Raw genomic sequence first — 18,527 nt, 5'->3', positions numbered from 1 at the left:
TTGACAGTACTTAACAACAACATTCTACCAGCTGTTCACTCAATCTTAAGAAAATGTTACCTTTCAGAACTCATCTAGTAGTACTCAGCTGAATTTGCCTTTTTCCTTTCCTTGCTCTCCCCAGTAATAAATTTCATTAAACAAGAAATTTCTCTGTAATCATTCTATGGACTACTTTCATCTTTTTAAATACAATGAATGCATGAAAACCATGGAGTCACACACTGAAGTTAAGGATGCCTTTGAAAGAAAATGTTAAGCTGTGAGAGGTTGTAATAAATTTAACCACACATGAACTCATTAAATTAACCTCAGCCACTTTATTTTACATGCATTAAAAACAAAACAACCATAAACCTAATTGCTTCTCTTTAAGGTGTCAGACTGACATTGTGATGCAATTTCCCGCTAATCTATTTAACACAAACAACATGTGTAGCATTTGTTTCTGCTAATTAGAGTATAATAATTAAATAAATTACTTGGATATTGAAGAAGTCAACAACTAAAATATTTTACTTAAAAGGTAACAATATGAGTACTTGGCTAAGCAAATGTTAACTTTATAGTGGGGATTGTGAATACTTATCATTTATTTCCGTAATCACTATAGAAGTAAATACTCCCTTCTCCTGCTAATAAACACCCATAATGACAATGTGAGATGAATCCACGAAGAAAACCAGAATTTCCACTTTAAAAGAGGGTAAAATGCTCTCAAACTTGTGAAAAACCTCAACTTGAGAAGAGTATGCTTTTTCTCTAGTTCTCAGTCCGATTTCAAGTAAAAGCGGTTAATAAATAAATTTTCACCAATCCAAAATATGTATGGAATTTGGGGCTAAAATGAGGAGAAAAGGTACAGAACAGGAGACCCGGAATGAGGTTTTGTGGAGGGTAAAGAACACTTTTGTTGTCATATTCTATTGAGGGAAATGTAAACGAACATGGCTTGCTTACACACAGAGAAATCACATTTTTTAACCAAACCAGACCGAAGAGTACAGTGGGGGGAAAAAGTCTCCTTCCCTTCACCTGACCTTGGGCGGAACTCAGTTTTTCGCTCCAGAAATTATCACCATTACCAATTTTCTGTGTATCCTTCCAGAATTATTTCACTGTGATATGTAAATATCTACTCGTTCTTTTTAAGGAAAAAAAAAAAAATGGTAGCACATTACACCTCCCTTTTCAATGAACGCCATCGGGCCAGATCTGTAAATTTACAGAAAATGGCTGGCTGCTCCCCCTAACTCTGAGGTCGGGGCAACCTACTCTCCTGAGCTTGGGTAAGGGCCCAGCGACATGCAGTCGGGTGCCTGGGGCCCGGCTGAAACTGCCCGAGCCGCACCTGCTCGCACCGCCCAAGCCCGGGGTGACGGCGCGGGCAGGGGCTGGGAAGGGAGCAACGAGCGGTGACCCCGAGCCCGGCCGGAGGGGAAGGTGGGACGACTCACCGCGCGTTTCTGCGGCTTGATGAGGGGCCGGCTGAGGCCGTTCATCTTGCTGTAGAGCCCACAGGCGTTGCACAAGTAGTGACCGGTGCCATCCCGCCTCCAGAGCGGCGTCTGGATGGAGCCACAGTTCACGCACTCCCGACTCTCGGGCAGGTCCTCTAGCAGATCTGTGGGGGAGAGACCCGGGTCAGGCGCGCCATGCCCGCCCCTCCCCAAGGGTACGCACAGCCTGCTAGTTCCCGGGAAAGCCCCCTCAAGGGCGGGCGCTGCCCTGACTCCCTGACCCGCCTTTCCGGACGTTTGATTGCCTTGCCATTGATCAGTTGACCATTTGCGCGATACTTAAGCACCCCCTGAGCGATGAGCTAGTGGAAACCTCCAGAAAATTGAAATAGTGCAAAAAACAAGAGTCGGAAATCATTTCTGTTCTCTCTGTGGGGAGGTTGGTGTGAGCTCCGTGAACCCTTATCTCTGGTTGTATCCAAGCTTTCCCCAAATTGGAATCCATCATGAGTACAATATGCCACTGGCCAAACCCTAACAAGCTATATAATATTAATACTGACCACTAAGTTACGTTTCAGCCCACAAATACTCAGGGATACAATGTGTCGACCTTATTTCTTTCTCAGATACTTTTTAAAGCCATTTTCTTTATCTGCTGCTCGTCCTTACAAACCTTTTCCCCAAATAAAAATAATACAAGTGAAACTGGAAATACTGTTATTGGACACTTATGCCAATTGATTTCCTCAGGTCTCCTCTGAGGAAAATAGCACTAACATTAAAAACACAGATTGGTAAATTTTATGGTCATGCCTACTTGCTTCTATCTGTAAAATTTCTACATATGCTTGCTAACTTTATTGATGGAGAAAGCTACTGAGAGCTTCCCATTGCTAAATTCAAACAAACTGTTAACTATTTTTCTACACTAAAATCTTAATGTTCTCAACCTATTTAAATGTGTTTTATTATGTCATCATTAGGTTAGTTTTCAAATTTTACAATTAATCTAAACTCACTTTTAAAACTCTTAAGAATAAACTTGTAACATTCATTTCTTCACTTCATGTAGTTTGTTATGTGCAGTGGAGTGGGTTCCTACTCAATAGTGACCCTGTATAGGGTTTCCGAGGCTGTAAATCTTTACAGGAGCAGAAAACCTCATCTTTGTCCCACAGAACAACTGGTAGTTTCGAACTGCTGAACTTGCAGTTCGCAGCCCGATTCCTAACCACTACATACCAGAGCTCCTCAAGTAGCTTAAATAAGGACAAACAGATTATCTAAAATGAATGGGTAGTTATTAATTTAAAATGTAATTAAAGGGTTTCTACTTAGGGTTTTTTATATTATAGAGGGTTTAAATATTGCAAATTAGCATTCTTTAAGGAACATTTATAAATCACTTTTAAAAGTAAATAGACATTAGACTTTAGAGAAGTTTTATTTGAGGATTCTATGTGCTAATGAGCCTTTCTATTCCCTCCCATTCCCAGCTGCTTACAGTTTAAGTCTACCAGCAACCTTTTGTTGTAAAATTATTTAAATGCTACTTTAGCATAAATACTCTTTAATTCCATTAGTACTGTTTGCCTTAAAAAGCAACTCTCCTTTCCAGTTTGAAAGAAACTAGCATCCTACATAAATCGGAGTTCAAAGTTGTCATGGGATACTGCAACTTACAAACACATCACAAAGATTTATTCTTCTCGACCCTAAAAGCCACTATTGACTATGGTAATCAGTAAAATGCTCAAGACTTCAAGGACACTGAAGTTAAACAAGGTATTTGTCTTTGTTGTTGACTTTAAAATGTTACCTATCAGAGCCCCTCTCCATATAGTGGGGCATTCCCTGGAAAACCCAGCCCTGTGCCTGGCCTCCTTTGCTCAGTGCTGGAAACAACAAAGACTCCCAGGAGAGACAGTATGAACTCCCCAAGTAGACTTACTAAATCATCTGGAAACGCAAAGATATCCTTTTTTAAGAAATAAAATCTAGGATGTTTGCTTATTATTAATTAAATTGATTGCTCCTGTTCCTTTCCTACCTCTCCTCCTTTACCCCCTTCATCCAGAAATTAGAATCTTTAAATCTGATTAAAACTGGGGAGGAGGAACACCTGTTTTTTTTATTAAAAGTATAAAATCTGATGGTGCTGAAAGCATCTTCATCAATTTTTCCTTATTCAACATCATCTTTGTCTCCAAACATGGCTATTTCAGTTGCTCTTAGGGAAGGTTGGACTCTAGCGAAAGGACTTTGTGTGGTGTCTCAGGATCCAGAGCGGGATCTTAGGTGGGTGCAGGAACTCACCCAGGACCCACCCCACCCCACCTCCAGGGTCAAAGGAGAGGGGTAAGGAGGTCTCCCAGAGGGCCTCCAACGCTGCACTTTGAGAAAGCCCAGTGCTCATTTTAGCCCTGGTGTTTGCTCAAACCAATTAAAAGAGCTTGCCTCCCTCCCCACCCCACCACCAAAAAAAGATTGTTTTAAAAAAATAAAAGTGGAAAGACAGAATCTAGCTAGGAAGCTGGGGGAGGGGAGATGGGGAACAAGGTTCCTCGAGCATGTGACAGAACACCTGAGACAACAGGCAAAGTTTGGGTCATTTGCTTCCATTCAAAAAAAAGCAGGCTTGAATGCTTGTAGGTTCCTGCTTTCCTAACAGACCCTTTTTGCAAAAGCTGGGTGCTCTCAAACACCTTCCAATTTTGGTTTTTAAACAGTCTTAATCTACATAACAAGGAACTCTGGTAGCCTAGTGGTTACAAATCAGGCTGCTAACCCCAAGGTCAGCAGTTCGAAACTACCAGCTGCTCCCGTAAAGATTTACAGCCTCGGAAACCCAGTACAGGGTCACACAGAGTCACAGAGTCGGAACTAACTCCACGGCACACAATAACAACAAAGTATACATAACACTTCCCTAATTTTGCAGTGCACTGCCCCAAAGGTGAGAAAACTGGTGAATGAACAGGCTAAGATGAAAAGTAAAGGAAAAATTGTTAACTGTCCCATACTGCCTCTTAAAGGACTTTTCCGACAGCATCAGTTAAAACATTGGAAGGCTCAGATTCTCTTTAGGATTACCCTTTCTCATCCTATCCTAAAACTTGCTGGAGGACTAGAGGAAAGGAACTTGGCTATCAAGCTAAGGTATGTCCAGAAAACAGGCAGAGCTCCAGGGTCCCGCTCAAACTGCATCTGCCCCCACCCAACTCACATATCCTTCAGATTCCCTACCGGGACTTCCAGCCAAACAAAAGCCTCCTCACACACACTACTTGCTTCCCATTCTTTGAAGATCCCTCTGCTCCAGGGGGCCAGACTTGGGTCCCTATGCTTCAGGAAGGGTTGATCTCTGTTTTCTCACCTCTCAATCTACCAGCAAAGTTTAACAAGATTCCCCACTGCCATTCTACCCACAGAGAGTCAGGTCTCCAGAGCAAGTTTTGTAGGGCAAGAAGGAGGAGTAAGTTTTAGAGCCCTTGAAGAAAGCAAGGGAAGGGCTAGTTAGTTGCCAAGAAGCCCAATATTACACGAGGGGGCGGGCTGTTTTGATCAGTTTCTTCACCTTTAGGTTTCCATTACATCTTTTGAACCTAAGTTTAGCAATGGCCCACTTTATCCAACTAATAAAGGTCCCCTAACTTAACAACAACAACAAAGGGGAGGCAAAGACACCTGGTATTACAGTTCAGCTAATACGCCTCCCTCTACTTTGCCATCTCTGTGATTGCAGGGGCTCCCCACCGCTCCCCTCAAACATATAAGCAGTAAAGTCTTTGTTTGCCCTCAAAGGAGCAAGCTAGGTGAAACATAAAATCAGAGACCTGTACATGTAAAAGCTGCAAAGCACCAATGACTCCCAGAATGCTGCCTTTTTTGTCCAGCAAGGGAACACAACTCTCTCACCCCGTTTGAACAAAACAGAAGGCTTTCCAAAAATGAAGTGTTTCCAGGTATTTTGATAGTTATGTTTTCCAGTCTACCTCAAATATCCTACTCCACCCACAGTCCCTGGGATGAGAGCGTAAAAGGAACTGAAAATTGGTTGGAGGAAAAAGTACCCTAACCCCTTGTTTCCAGTTTGGTTTCCACAGGAGATGCAGCAGGGACAGGTAGCCCCAGAATGTCCTGGTCCTGCCTTTACAACAGATGCCACAATCCTATCCAGCTTTCCCTCTCACTAAGGCCTAAATAAGGCTAGCCCATCCAGGAGTTCTCGCATCTTTTCTAGATTCTTTTAATCAAATACCCTCTTCCTCAGCAAAAACTCACAACTACTCCCTAACTCCTCCCTGAGAGTTAGTTGGGTGAGACTGGGCTTGCAAGTTATGTATGTGTATATATTTTAGAAAAGGGCAAGTCCAATACTCAATGCTTCCCTTAAACTACACTCCCACTGACACTCAACTAGGGCTGGGGGAGCTCTGTCAGTTCTCTTTCTGCCTCATTCCCTTCTTTTCCCCCTAATGCTGAACTCCATTTACCATCCCACAAGTCCTGGGGACGTCCTTCTCCAAAAACGCAGGTAAACATGTAAAGGAACCGAGACACTTAGTAAAACAGACACACATCATCAGGGTACCAGGTTCCAGTCGCCCTGTCACAGGCCGACAAACCCTTCCCGCATTAGGGTCGACCCCTGTGCACCCATAAAGAAAAGCCCTGAAAATAGGTCTGAAGTAAATGGACCCCCCCCCACACTCCCTAAAGTCCCATTGCCTGGGATCTCTCTCTCACGCTGCGACGTGACCCTTACCTGCGCTGGGGCCCCGAGGCATGGGCAGTGGGGCTCCGGCGCGGCTCTGTAGGCTGTGCAGCACCGGGGTCTCAAAGGGTCCTGCGTGCCAGCCGGACGTCAGCGGCGCACCCACGTAGGGTGAGTAAGGGCTTGGGTGGTGGTGGTGGTGGTGGTGGTACGTTCCGTTCAGCGGCCGCGCAGCCGACAGCGAGCTGTACTGATGCTCGCGGCTCCCCATGGCAGCCAGGCTCCCGCCGCCGCTCACACCGCCGCTCACACCGCCCGCGCCGCCTGCGCCGCCGCCCGCCGCTGCGTAGCCTCCCGGCTCCCGAGCCGAGCCGTTGGCCATGGGCGGGCTAGGCGAGTAGGGGAAACGCGCCGAAACGTGCGCCGCGGCCGAGCTGGCGCTGCCAGGCCCTGCGGCCCCGCCGCCCACCGCGCTGCCACCGCTGCCGTATGGAGGGCTGTCGGCCGAGGCCTGGGGCCAGCCAGGATGTGCGCCCGCGCCGCCGGCGTGGTTGGCCGGCCCGCTGCCAGCCCCCTGTAGGTATGGCAAGCCAGGTAGCATGGACCCCACGCGGGTGGTGGGCACGTAGACTGGGGAACTGGCCGCGGCTGCAGCTGCAGCAGCCGCTGCTGCCGAATGCACGAAACCGCCAGGCGCCCCGTCGTAGGCGCCGGGGCCCTGGCTGGAGAGGGCGGCGAGGGTCTGGTACATCTCCTCCGGCTGCTCGGGGGCGAAGGGGCTCAGCTTGGCGCTGCGACTGGACCAAAGCAGCTTGCTGGCGGTCGCGGCCTGGTCCAGGTCAGTGAAGAGCAGGAGATCCTCCCAGCTCGACAGGGCGCTCCCGGGGCCCGCGACCCCGGGCGCCGAAGGTCCGTGGGGCACGCCGAAGGGATGCGAAGCGTAGGGGCTGAGCAGCAGAGAGCGGGCCGGGGGTCCTGCCGCCGCCTCCGTGTCGAGCTGTGGCGTCCTGCAGTTGCTGGCGCCGCCGAGGCCGCGTTCCCCGCCCCGGGAGCAGCAGGAGGACGAGGAGGAGATAGGGGAAGGCGGCGTGGAGGGTTCCCGTGCTGGAAAGGCCCCCGAGTCGCCGGCGTCCGCAGCCGCGGCTCCGAAGCGCTTTGGTAGGCTCCAACCGCGGTCAGTCAAGGCCATCCACGGTCCGGAGCCGCTTCCCAGCTGACTTCTAGCTCCTAAGGTGAGGTGGAGGGGGGCACAGAAATAAAGAGGCGTTACCAAAAATGCAGGTCGTAAAACAACTCATCCTGACTCCGTAATCTAAAGACTTCACAAAGATCCGGTTTCGACTCAGGACGCAGGGGTTGGGGGAGGGAGCTGGGAATCAAGCCTGCGCAGCCGCCACAAGATCCCGAAGGATCACCGATAGCCCAACTCCCTCACCCGTACCACTCCCAGTCCCCTCGTTCTCCACTCCTGCCGCTCCTCAGCATCCTTACTCTATGCGCGCCAGAATCCATGAGTGACGGCGAAGCTGCCTTGGTTTTCCTTCCTCCCCAAAAGGCTCCTTCTCGGCCGATGACACGCAAAAGCAGCTGCGCGTATTCGCGCAGCCACATCCCGCCTCCCTCCGGGTCACCCTCAGGTGCAATGCCTCTCACTGCGAGGCTCTTCGCTTAAAGCCGTGAGCTCAAGAAAAGCAACGTACTTCCCACCCCAAAACGAAACCGGCGCGTTCTCCTAAACTGGCTGTCCCAGCGCTTCCTGGACTGCGGCGAGACCGAACGGGAGAGAGAAATTCAACGCAGCACTGGGAATGTGGGGCGTCAGGGCGGAGACGGGCAGTCCCGGACCTTCTGTCAAGAGCCTACAGTGCGGGCGTCTCATGCCTTCAATGCTTCCCCCGGGAGCGTCACACCTTGGGCATGGCCCGCGTCTGCGGCCACCAGAATGAGGGCTCGCGACCGGCCGGGCCCACCGCCCGCTCAGCCCGGTAATCATCCCCAGCCCCAGCCGCGGAGAGCAGAACGTTTCTGAATCCGACGTAGCGGGGTGGAGCAGAGCTCAGAAAGTGGGAAAGGCCAGGCGGGTGTGAGTCCGCCCCAGAACGAGGCCACCCCAAAAGGGAGAGCAGGAAGAATGACAGGAGCCTCTAAAGGGGTGGAGAGTGGTAAGAGAAATGCAGCTAGGCTGGCCTCCGTGGAGCTGTTTTTCTAAATCTCTTCGGCTCATTGGAGATAACCACACTAAAATTAATGCCCACACACAGACCGGGGCTAGATAGCAAGAAATAAGTTTCTCTGCCCGCCAGACTACCGGCTCCCGCCCCTTCACGCCGAGATAAATCGGAGATAAGGCTGCGCGCAGATAAGCGCTTCAGGGAGAGGAAAAGACACCAGAAGTTGGTCAGCGGTACCCCGAGAACCTGGGAGCCAATAGAGACTGCCGGAAGGAGTACGGAGAAAGCCTCAGAGTCAACTGAGCGGCCGGGAAAGCGCTGGAGAGCCCGAAGCCAAGCGACCTAAGAGGCACGGGGTGATTAGGAGCCAAGCGGAGAGAGTAAGGAAAGAAGCCGAACCTCTGGCGGACGCTGCGCATGGAGAACAGCTGCAGTGGAGGGTGCTCCCGAGCGTGGAGAGAAGCCGAGGACGCCTGCGGTCGAGCGCAAGTCCGGGGTCTGCGCAGCGCTGCTGGTGAATAAAAAGGAGAGAGGAGGCGCCTCTTACTGCTCTGCCGGAAAACTGCAGCCTGCTCTCCTGATTGGACTCACCGAGCCCTAAACAAACAGCGCTCGCCGAAGGGTGCCAGGCTGTGGGTCGGAACTGAGCTCTGTGAGCAGCTGGGCGCTGGAGGTGAAGACGAAGAGAAGGAGGAGGGAGCAAGGGGAGGAGAAAAAAGAGGGTGGGGAGGGGACGACGGGGGGAGGGGAGCGCGCCGCCCAGGGCAGACAATGAGCGCCGCGCAGCCTGCGGGCGTGGGCCGAGCGGGGAACTCGGTCCCCTAAGTGCGGGGTAGTCCACCTAGGGGGCGCGGGGCCCGAGGACGCCAGGGGAGGGGCCGACGCTGCAGAACGCCTGCCTTGGCTGACTGGCGACCCGCCCCATCCTGCCGGCTGGAGCACCCCGCCTTCCTGCGCCCCCAGTTACGCACCAGCGCTCGGAGGAGGGGGGCGGGGAGAGCCGCGGCACGGGAGGAGTTGGCTGTGCATAGCCCCGCGCAGTAGCGACGCGGGGAGGAACTCACCAGTTGTTGGGTCAGGGCGCCCCCAGAGCAAGGGGGAAAGTGTTTTGCCCGCAGGCCCTCTCTGCCCATCCCGCCAAGTTAAATGAACTGTTTGCTCTGAAATAGTTTGCGACCGACCTTTAGTTTTCCCGGTCCTTTCAATGGACTCTGGGGTCCCGCTGGCTGTCGAAGTTCGAAGTTCCTAAGGTCTGGGAAACGTGAAGCTCTGGTGCCCCGCTCCCTCGACCTTCTCTGTTCTTAAAAAAATATATAGTAAATTCCTGGGTTTCGGGAACTTCCACTCCTCAGCTAACCTTTAGGATCTTTTAATTCGGGGTGGTAGTGTATTTTAAGGATAATCGATGGTGATGTACTTAAAGTGCTTCCACGCCCACTGTGTTCGGAGACCCTCTTAATGAGGTCCCATTTGCTCTGAGCTTTTCCTGGAGAACTTCAGGTAAGTTACAGATAATACTTTGGGGGTGGGGGAGAAAAGGGAGGGAGGTCACCTCTAGATCCAGAGCAAAATCACCGCTCCCCTCCCCACCCCTCCCTACAAACACACCCCTTCTTCGCTCCCTCCAAATGGTTATCACAACTGTGTACAAACTGATACGATCCTGAGCGGGCAAAGTGACTGGAAATGAACGTCGCGGGGTTATCAGCGCCGATCTGTCAGTAACGACTCGCGCGGCCGCAGGCTCGTCAGCCACTGGAGCCGTGATCTATGCCTCGCTCCCTTTCGTTCACAAAAAGGATTTCTTCCGACAGACAGGTCCCCAAGAGACTCCCGAGAAAGAATTTAATTAGGACGGGAGTTGTTTTGTGGGATGGATTTTTACTTTATTTTTTTTTACACAGGTAAATCGAATTCAATGATTTTTCTAGAGGTCAGTCTCCCTGAAAGCATTTGAGGTATATATACATATATATTTTGGTTTTTGTGTGTTTTTTCCAGTTGGGTCCGTGAAAGCAGAGCTGAGCAGAGGTAAGTAGGTGCATTGTAAAAGCATGGTTGCCAACGTCTGTGAGATCTCGCAAGTGTATCCTTCTCCCAATTTAACAGTGAGTTTTGTGAACTTGTGGTTCCTGGGGATGGAAGTGGGAGGGTAGGCAGGGAGTAGAGCCTGGAAGCTGGGGAGGAGGAGCGCAGAATCGGGGAAGTTGGCGATAATTCATCTTTTTTTCATTGATCGTTGTAAATTGCTGCTAAACACTTCTGAATTTTTAATTGCTACTGAGGAACTCCATAAACCGTTCTGGTCCAATTTAGTCACTTTTATTACAGTCTTCCTTGCCTCCCCCAATCACTGCGTTGGCTCCCAGGTTCACTGTGGCAGCATTTAAGGAAAGTTGAAGGTAGAAAACTCTGAAACGGAGTCTAGCGACTAAAGCAGGATCCAGGGTATTTAAATTTTAACCTAAATTCGATCGAATGCGACTACCAGAACAGAGAGCCCCAGCGTCTGATGGCCTCTCTACTCCGACCGGGGCTTTAAAATGCCTTCCTTTTGGTTCTTTTGTGATTTCCGAATAATTTCTAAGTGGAGTGCGTTTTTCAGAAATTCATTTGTAAGCAATTTCAAAAATATTGTGGGCATTTGATTTTCTTTGTTTTGAAATAATGTTTCTCAGGTTTGCTTCTGAAAGTAACTTTTAAAAAATCAACTCAGATCTCAGTGAGGTGGTTTACAAAGAAGTAGCAAATAAATTCATTATCAAAGTGAGTTTTACTGCCTCCAAGCCTAAGCCGGCGGAGACTGAACCCCGGCGAGAGCCGAGCCAGGGCAAGAGCCTAACCCGTTTCTTTGTGTTTCCAAGTCCAAGAGGTGCCTGTGAGCATTTCTGTTGACCAACGTTAATAAGCACCACTGACTTGCTCTTCCCGCAGGTTGGCAGCGCGACTGGAGCAAATATAGACCGACTCGACAACGTTCGGGCTCTCGGGGCTCGGGAAGGGACTTGCCATATGCCCCTCGAGACTCCCAACTCTTTCTTTAAAAAAAAAAAGCCTAAAACAAAACGGAGAAATTAAAAAAAAAAATCATTGTTTGTTCCTTTTCAGTGCCACAAATTTTATTTTCTTTAATCTGCCTTTCCAACCAAACGAAGGAATGGGAAGTGAAATGTTTTTGTCAGTTAATTTAAAAATAAAACAAAGCTGTTTAAGCCGACTAGTTGACTCAGACTGAAAGTCCAGCCGCCTGACCCCTTCAATTTGCTGTTTTCCAAACGCGTCAGTCCACTTTGGCGTTGGGGAAAGCACCCCAGGGAAACGGCACATTTTCCAAGGTACCACCCGCCCCAGGCCCCGCGCACGGCGCCACATAAGACACCCCAGCTGTTCCGTAAAGCGGACAGAAAGCGGGGGTGCTAACGAACGGAAGGGAGGCGCCCCCAAATTAGGGGGAAAACCAAATATTGGCGAAAGCTCGCTCCTCTTACTCCCCAAAGGCCCAGGTAGACAGGCAGACTCTTAGAAGCTCCCTGTGTGCTTCCTCTTTTGGAATTTGCTAATCTTGAAAGACACGGTTTCTCTCAGGGGCATTTATTTATACCCCAGGCGAGGTCCCCACGGAGCGAGCGAGCAGTCGCTCCCTTGCGTGGCCTCCCTCATTCTCGAGGACTGGCTCCAGAGTGCGGCCTGTCCCCAAGGCTGATTTATTTGGGCCGCGCCACCGCACTGCTTGCGATTCGAATTCAGCCAGAATCCCACAGCCAATTAATTAAGCAGGCTGCGGGGCTCTGTTTCCAGACGACGCGGGGTGGTCAGAACCCCGGCTTTGTGCTGCTTCCGGAGAGGCAGTGCGACTAGGTCAGATAACCCGCGAGGCCAGACGCCTTTACCCCATTAATTCAAGCTCATTACAAAGTTCAGGATTGCTCCAGAGACCATTCAGAAAGAAAAAGAAAATTTTTAATTAAAACATATCTTCAATTTCAGACTTAAAAAAAATAAAAATAAAAACTCAGATTAACGGGACCATCTCACTTATCCCATATTTCTTCCGGTCCAGGAAACGTATTCGCCACAGGACACCCGGTCACCTCCGTGTCCCCGAAAGCGGCCGGGCTAACTAGCCCCGCCGGGGCGGATGCCCCCCAGCTCAGCAGCTGTCGGCCCCACGCAGGCCCAGAGTTTGGAAGGTCATTTTCTTTTATTTCCTTAAAAATAAAAAATAAAATCTCTAAAAACCAAAACTACTGTTTTGAAACGTCAGGTGCTGGCGGCGGAAACGCAAAAGCTGCGAGGCCCAATGGTCGCCCCAAGTCCCTGGCCCGCTCCCGGTGGCTGCTCTTCCCACCGCCTAGCCCACTCCGGACCTGAGTGAGTCGGCCGCCAGGCTCAGCGAGTGCCCCGCGGCGGCGGCAGGGCCGGGCCGGGCTGCGGCCTCCCAGCCCCGCGCAGCCCCCGGACGACCCCGCGCGCCGCCGGCAGCCGCCAGCGCGGCGCGGAGGTGGGCTTGCGGCGGCGGCGCACGAAAGGTCACCGCGGTGGCATTCCTCTCCGCGCGCTGTTTACGTGACTTAATGTACTTCATACGCCGCCGGTAAGTTAGGGCCGCGATAAGGGGGCGACCAGGGGAGGATCGCTGTAAAAGCCCCACGCTGGGCGCCTTCTAGCCCTCCCCTTATCCATTAACCTTTTTACTTTCTTCTTCTCGCTCTTTTTTTTAAAGCTTGTTATCTAGGCCACCCAATGACCGACGAAAGATTTTCCCTCCTTGCTTCTCCATGGCCGCTTTAAACCAAATAAATTTAGCTATTAAAGGCCAAGATGTCTGACAAAAGATCGAAAGGTGTCTTTCCTCGATCGTTTAGAGAAGCGAAGGAGAAGCTTGTGGCTTTCTAGTCCCGATAAAGAAATTCCACCCAGGCGCCTGCCTCCCTCCCTGCGGCCGGGCTGCGCCCAGACACCCAAGATCCCGTCTTCCACAGCCCCAGATCTGGATGCGCCCCGCGGGATCTGTGACTGATACCCGGGGAATACAGAGGTACCCAGACTTCTGGGCCTGGTAGTTAGTGTCAGGACCTGAGGGGAGCTGTCCTTGGGTTCCTACTTATAGCGAACCTTTATAGGTTAGGCCAGAGCGGTTGGTGGGTTTGAACTTACGATCTTATGGTTACCAGTATGATCCTACAGCGCCACATCCAAATGCACTCGCACACAGACACGTGCATGTCGTCGAAAAAAAACAAAGCAGAGCTCAACCTAAAACCAAACCCACTATAGTCAAGTTGATGGACTCAGCCTCAGCCACCCTCCCTATACGGCAGGGTAGAACTGCCCCATAGCGTTTCCAAGGCTGTAAATCTTGATGGAAACAGACTACCACATCTCTTTCCTGAGGCCCGTGGGTTCGCACCACTGACCTTTGGTTAGGAACGGAGCACTTCAACACCAAATCACCAAGACTCCTTAAACAGAGCTCAGTGACATCTTAATTATCATCACATTTTTTACTGTGTTCTGGTTCTAAATAATAGAAGCACAACTCCTCCAGCTTCCCACCCGTCATTTTTTTCAGCGATTCTGCACCACCGTCCAGGTCTTCTTGAGGAGATCTTATTCTTTACCTAGTTAGAACCTGGTGGTTGGATTCTGAGCAGGCCAAGGCTGAGGCCAATGGTGACTAGCAGCGTGCAGGTGGGAGGCAGAGGTACAATCATTCAGTCATCCTCAAGACAGTTTGGTTACCAAGTATGGTATTTATTTTCATTATTAATTACTATGGGCATTGCTACATAAAGCCTAGGGCTGCCAGCTGGGCTTCTGCCCTGGCCCTGGGTAATCCCTTCCTTTCACCAAAGGGGAAGCAGGAGACTATCCAGTTTCCTGATCCAGAACTCTAAAGTAGGTTTGGGAAGTCAGATGCTTGGGTTTTTGACCTTTTCCCCCCATGAGCGGGGGTGAAAGGGGAAGAGAGTGAGAGAAAGAGATGGACTGAGTCCCAGGGCAGGCACCTCCAGGATGGAACATTTCTCTATCCTACAGAATGGGACCAGCTTTTCCACTTTGGAAAAAAAACTGGCTGGGAGAAGAAGCTGGTAGAGCTTCCCTTCAGTGGGGCTTCTTGTGCCTTCTGTCTTCCCCCTTACCCAGTTTCTGAGGAAGGGAAAAATCAGAGTATCACAGGGAAAGGAATCATTTGTGTCAAGAGGATGAAAGTGAACCAGAAATATCTACCCATTTGACAGGTGGGGCCTGGGCTCTCCTTGGATTCCACTGGTATTTCTAGGTGGCAAGCAATGCCAGTTCTAGGGGTCAGATCCAGATACTCACTGTCCCAAAGCTGTCTAAATTCCGAAACCTTCCTGTTCTTGTTTTTGTTTTGTTTTTTCCTGATGGTCATTGCTAAGGAGAAGAAAAACCGTGAATGCTCTCTCTTCAAAGCAATTAAAGGAAAAAAGTGCTCGTGAAATTAAAATTACTACATTTGCTATCCAGAAATATGACCTCTCAATTCAGCTATGCTACAAATATGCAGAGAATTAAGACCAAAGGGGGACAACCCATAGTCCTCCACTTTCCTACCACTTGCCTAACATGTACTGAGTTTACACTGCCCAAAGAAGAAATCAAAGGGTTGGCTCCTAGTGCTGAAGTGTTTACAGTCTAGAAGGTTTGCATCTCTGCCGTGCCAGTTAGACTGTCCCACAGACTGCCTCTAATGTGAACAGAGATGGCTGAGGCCTTATTCTTTCTTTAGAAAAATATCCAAGTTCCAATTGACCTGTAGGTTTTGTGGTAGGTTTGAAAAGAGGGGCGTTGCTCTAGCTTGCACACAGAGTTCTAGGAGCCAGAACTCTGGACCAGACTGTCTGGGTTTTAATCTTGGCCCTGATACTTAGTAGCTGTGTGACCCAGACAAGTGTCTAATCTCTCTGAGCCTCAGTTTCCTCAACTGTAAAATAGAATAGTAACAGTACCTCCCTCACAGGATTGCTGTGAGAATTTTAAAAATTTTAAAAATTCAGCACTGAAGTGCGAGTAGTATATGAGGGTTCTGATGTGGTACTGTAGGATAAGCACTGGACTGCTAAGCACAGTGTTGGCAGTTCAAATCCACCAGCCTCTTCTTGGAAACTGACTTGATAGCATGTAATGGTAAGCACTATAAACTGTAATACTAAAAGCTGTATTATAATAGGGAGAGCAGTGATTCTGTAGGATAAGCACTAGACTGCTAACTACAAGGTTGGCGGTTCAAGCCCACCAGCTGCTCCACACGATAAAGACGAAACTTTCCACTCCCCGCGAAGTTGGACAGTTGTGGAAACCCCGTGTAGTGTTTCTAAGAGTCAGAACTGACTTAACACAACAACACATTGTAGTGGATTCATATACAATAATCCAAACATCAGTTTGTGCTATAACCCAGCTACCTCCAGGAGCTACATTTGTTCCTGGAAAGAACTTCCATGAGCATCCAGTGTTCACCAGAGGTCTCAAGTGAAGACCTATTTATTGCATTGTAGTAGGGAACATGGGGAGGGAGACAAACACAGACCCTTTACTTGAAACACTCCTTGTTGTTATTCTTACAAAGCCCATGTTGTTGTTAAGTGCTGTGGAGTTGATTCCGAGGTGAGGAACAGCTGAGCTTGAACTGCTGACCTTGTGGTCCATGCTGACTTTGCATTAACCCGCAGTGCCACACCAGGACTCTAAATATCACCCCCACACACACACACCCTTAGGAGCCTCCATCTCGAGGCTCCTCCGCTGCTCTAAGAAAAGAATCCCAGTCATCCCAGTTCTTAGCAGCAGCCCACCCTGGGGACTTCTAGTTGTAGATAAGAGCAAATTAATATGAGAAAAGCAATCTTGAGGACTAATCAAAAATCAAACCCACTCACTGCTGGTTGAATGGATCCAAACTCCTAGCCGAGTCTACAGAACAGAGTAAAGCTGGCCAATGGGGTTGCAGAGGCTGTCAATCTTTGCAGGAGCAGACAGCCTTATCTTTCTCCCTTGGAGCAGGTTTGAACAGTCAACCTTGAGGTTATTCGCCTAATGCTAAACCCACTGCACCACCAGGGCTCCTTCCTTGAGGACTGGCATTGTTGTTGTTGTTGTTGTTAAGTGCCATCGAGTCGGGTCCGACCCATAGCGACCCTGTACAGGGTTTCCGAGGGTGTAAATCTTTACGGGAGTAGAAAGCCTCATCTTTCTCCCGCGGAGCGGCTGGTAGTTTCGAACCGCTGACCTTAAGGTTCGCAGCCCGATTCGTAACCACTACGCTACCAGAGCTCCTTGAGGACTGGCATTAGAAATGTAAAATAAATAAATTGCCTGTCTAACGTCATACATCCTTCATGCTTTTTACCTTCCACTATGGTATTGTTGTACAACCAGGGGAATTATTCTACTTTTATCATTTGTGCGTGTATGTTTGTGTGTGTGTGAGAGAAGGAAGTAAAAAAAAAAAAAAACATCTCAGAGAAGCTACCAAACACATTATTGATAGGAGGAAAATCTAAGCCATCTCAGTCATTTTCAACTAATTTTCTTAGTTTTTTTCTTATAGCACTCCAACTTCTAAAACAATGTTTAAGTCTCAATAAGGAAAAATTTTAAAGAAATCCATGGGGCATAACCAAAAATACTGTTCTTTAGATAAAATGACAGAACAAGAGATTTGTTTTTCAGAAGGCAAAGCCGGAAAGAAACATAAAAGTATTCCCATGCCTGCGGGTTTTAGGCAGGGTTTGTGCCCAGAGTCTGTTTTTCTCTTGTCTTTGACAGTCCTGATCTTCCCTGGGTTTGATTTACTGAGTGCTGTCATTTTTCTGCTCTTTACTTTCACAATCACACATTCAAACCTGATAAAGTTCAAGACCCTGAATACTTGCAGCTCGCCCAGATTTACAGTCCGCCGGCCCCGCCCCCACCCACCCAGCAGTCCTGGGCTGATTGAATCCTCATGGACAGAAACTGGCCAGGATCAGCAGAAAGCCAGCAGAGTCCATGAGGGTCGGGTCCATGGGAAATGTCCCCACCCATGGCAGTTGTTACTCAAAACAAGCCTTCTCATTTCCAGCCTGGGAATCTGCCTGTGGGCATGTGCAGGAATTCTAATTCACAAAATTTAGAATTAGTGAGAATCAGGTGTAAAATCCTGGTCAGCTTGCATGCATGTGGGTTTTCCTGGATCTACTGAACAGCTTTGTTTCTGGGGGCAAGCCACTTAACCTCTTAGTGCCTCAGTTACATCATCCACAAAATGGTAGAAATATTACTACTTTCTGCAAACATTAATCACAAACTAATGGGAAGACCCAAAGAAATGCCCCATCTGGATCTTCAGATTCTGTGAGGTTAGATACAAAATACCAGTGGTCTAAACAAGAATAATTCATCACCAAAGAATGAACAGTTAATTTAGGCTCCAGTTTTCAAACCACTGAAACATCTTTTGATGGAAGATGCTATCTAAGTCATCCGTTCTATATCTGTAAATATATAATGAATCAAGCAAAGTGCAGAACACTGAGTAAAAGCAAAAACTGAGAATGAACACCCTTATGTTCACTGTGGTTTCTATATATAAGGACTGCTAACTGCAAGGCCGGAGTCCTGGTGTGGCATGGTAAGATAAGCACAGGACTACTAACCTCAAGATTGGTGGTTCAAACCCACCAGCTGCTCCTCAGAAACCCCATCCATACAGGGTCTCTGTTAGTGGGAACTGACTCGATGGCACTTAACAACTACAAACAAAAACAACCTATCAGCTGCTCCTGTATAGGGTTCCCAAGGAGCGACTGGTGGGTTTGAACCACCAATCTTGTGGCTAGCAATCCAGTGCTGATCTTACAGCACCACACTGGAACTCCTGTGGTGCCTGTAGGTAGATCCAAACCTCTGTTCTTTTGGTTAAACCAAATTTGTTAAACATTCGTACTTCCCATGGACCCCTCACTACTATATGGAGATTTCATATTTGCTAGATAAGTAATTATTATACATGAGTTCATGTTTTGCTTTATCTTGAACTATCAGAATTTCCAAGTAAGGTAAGCATCTTAGGTAACAGTAGTTTAAGGAAGCCTTTTAAAATCACTATTCCACATCCATGAACTGAAAATTGAGATAACTTGTTTTTTCCCATTTAAAATTCAGATCTGA

General features: G+C 48.8%; 1 protein-coding gene across 1 annotated transcript in view; it reads right to left on the bottom strand.

Moving 5' to 3' along the window:
* GATA6 (GATA binding protein 6) overlaps positions 1-8,972 on the bottom strand; it is a 33,581-nt gene extending 24,609 nt beyond the window's left edge. Inside the window, exons 1-3 of the mRNA XM_006867291.1 lie at positions 8,751-8,972; positions 6,232-7,407; positions 1,458-1,624 (exon numbers count right to left, since the gene is read on the bottom strand). Of these exons, the coding sequence (XP_006867353.1) occupies positions 1,458-1,624; positions 6,232-7,369 (1,305 nt within the window). The 5' untranslated portion in view covers positions 7,370-7,407; positions 8,751-8,972. The remainder of the gene's footprint in view (positions 1-1,457; positions 1,625-6,231; positions 7,408-8,750) is intronic.
* Between the last annotated feature and the right edge of the window lie 9,555 nt (positions 8,973-18,527).

Source organism: Chrysochloris asiatica, unplaced genomic scaffold (assembly GCF_000296735.1).
Source record: "Chrysochloris asiatica unplaced genomic scaffold, ChrAsi1.0 scaffold00103, whole genome shotgun sequence".
In the NCBI taxonomy this organism is placed as follows: Eukaryota; Metazoa; Chordata; class Mammalia; order Afrosoricida; family Chrysochloridae; genus Chrysochloris; species Chrysochloris asiatica.
This window is presented reverse-complemented; position numbering and strand designations above follow the sequence as displayed.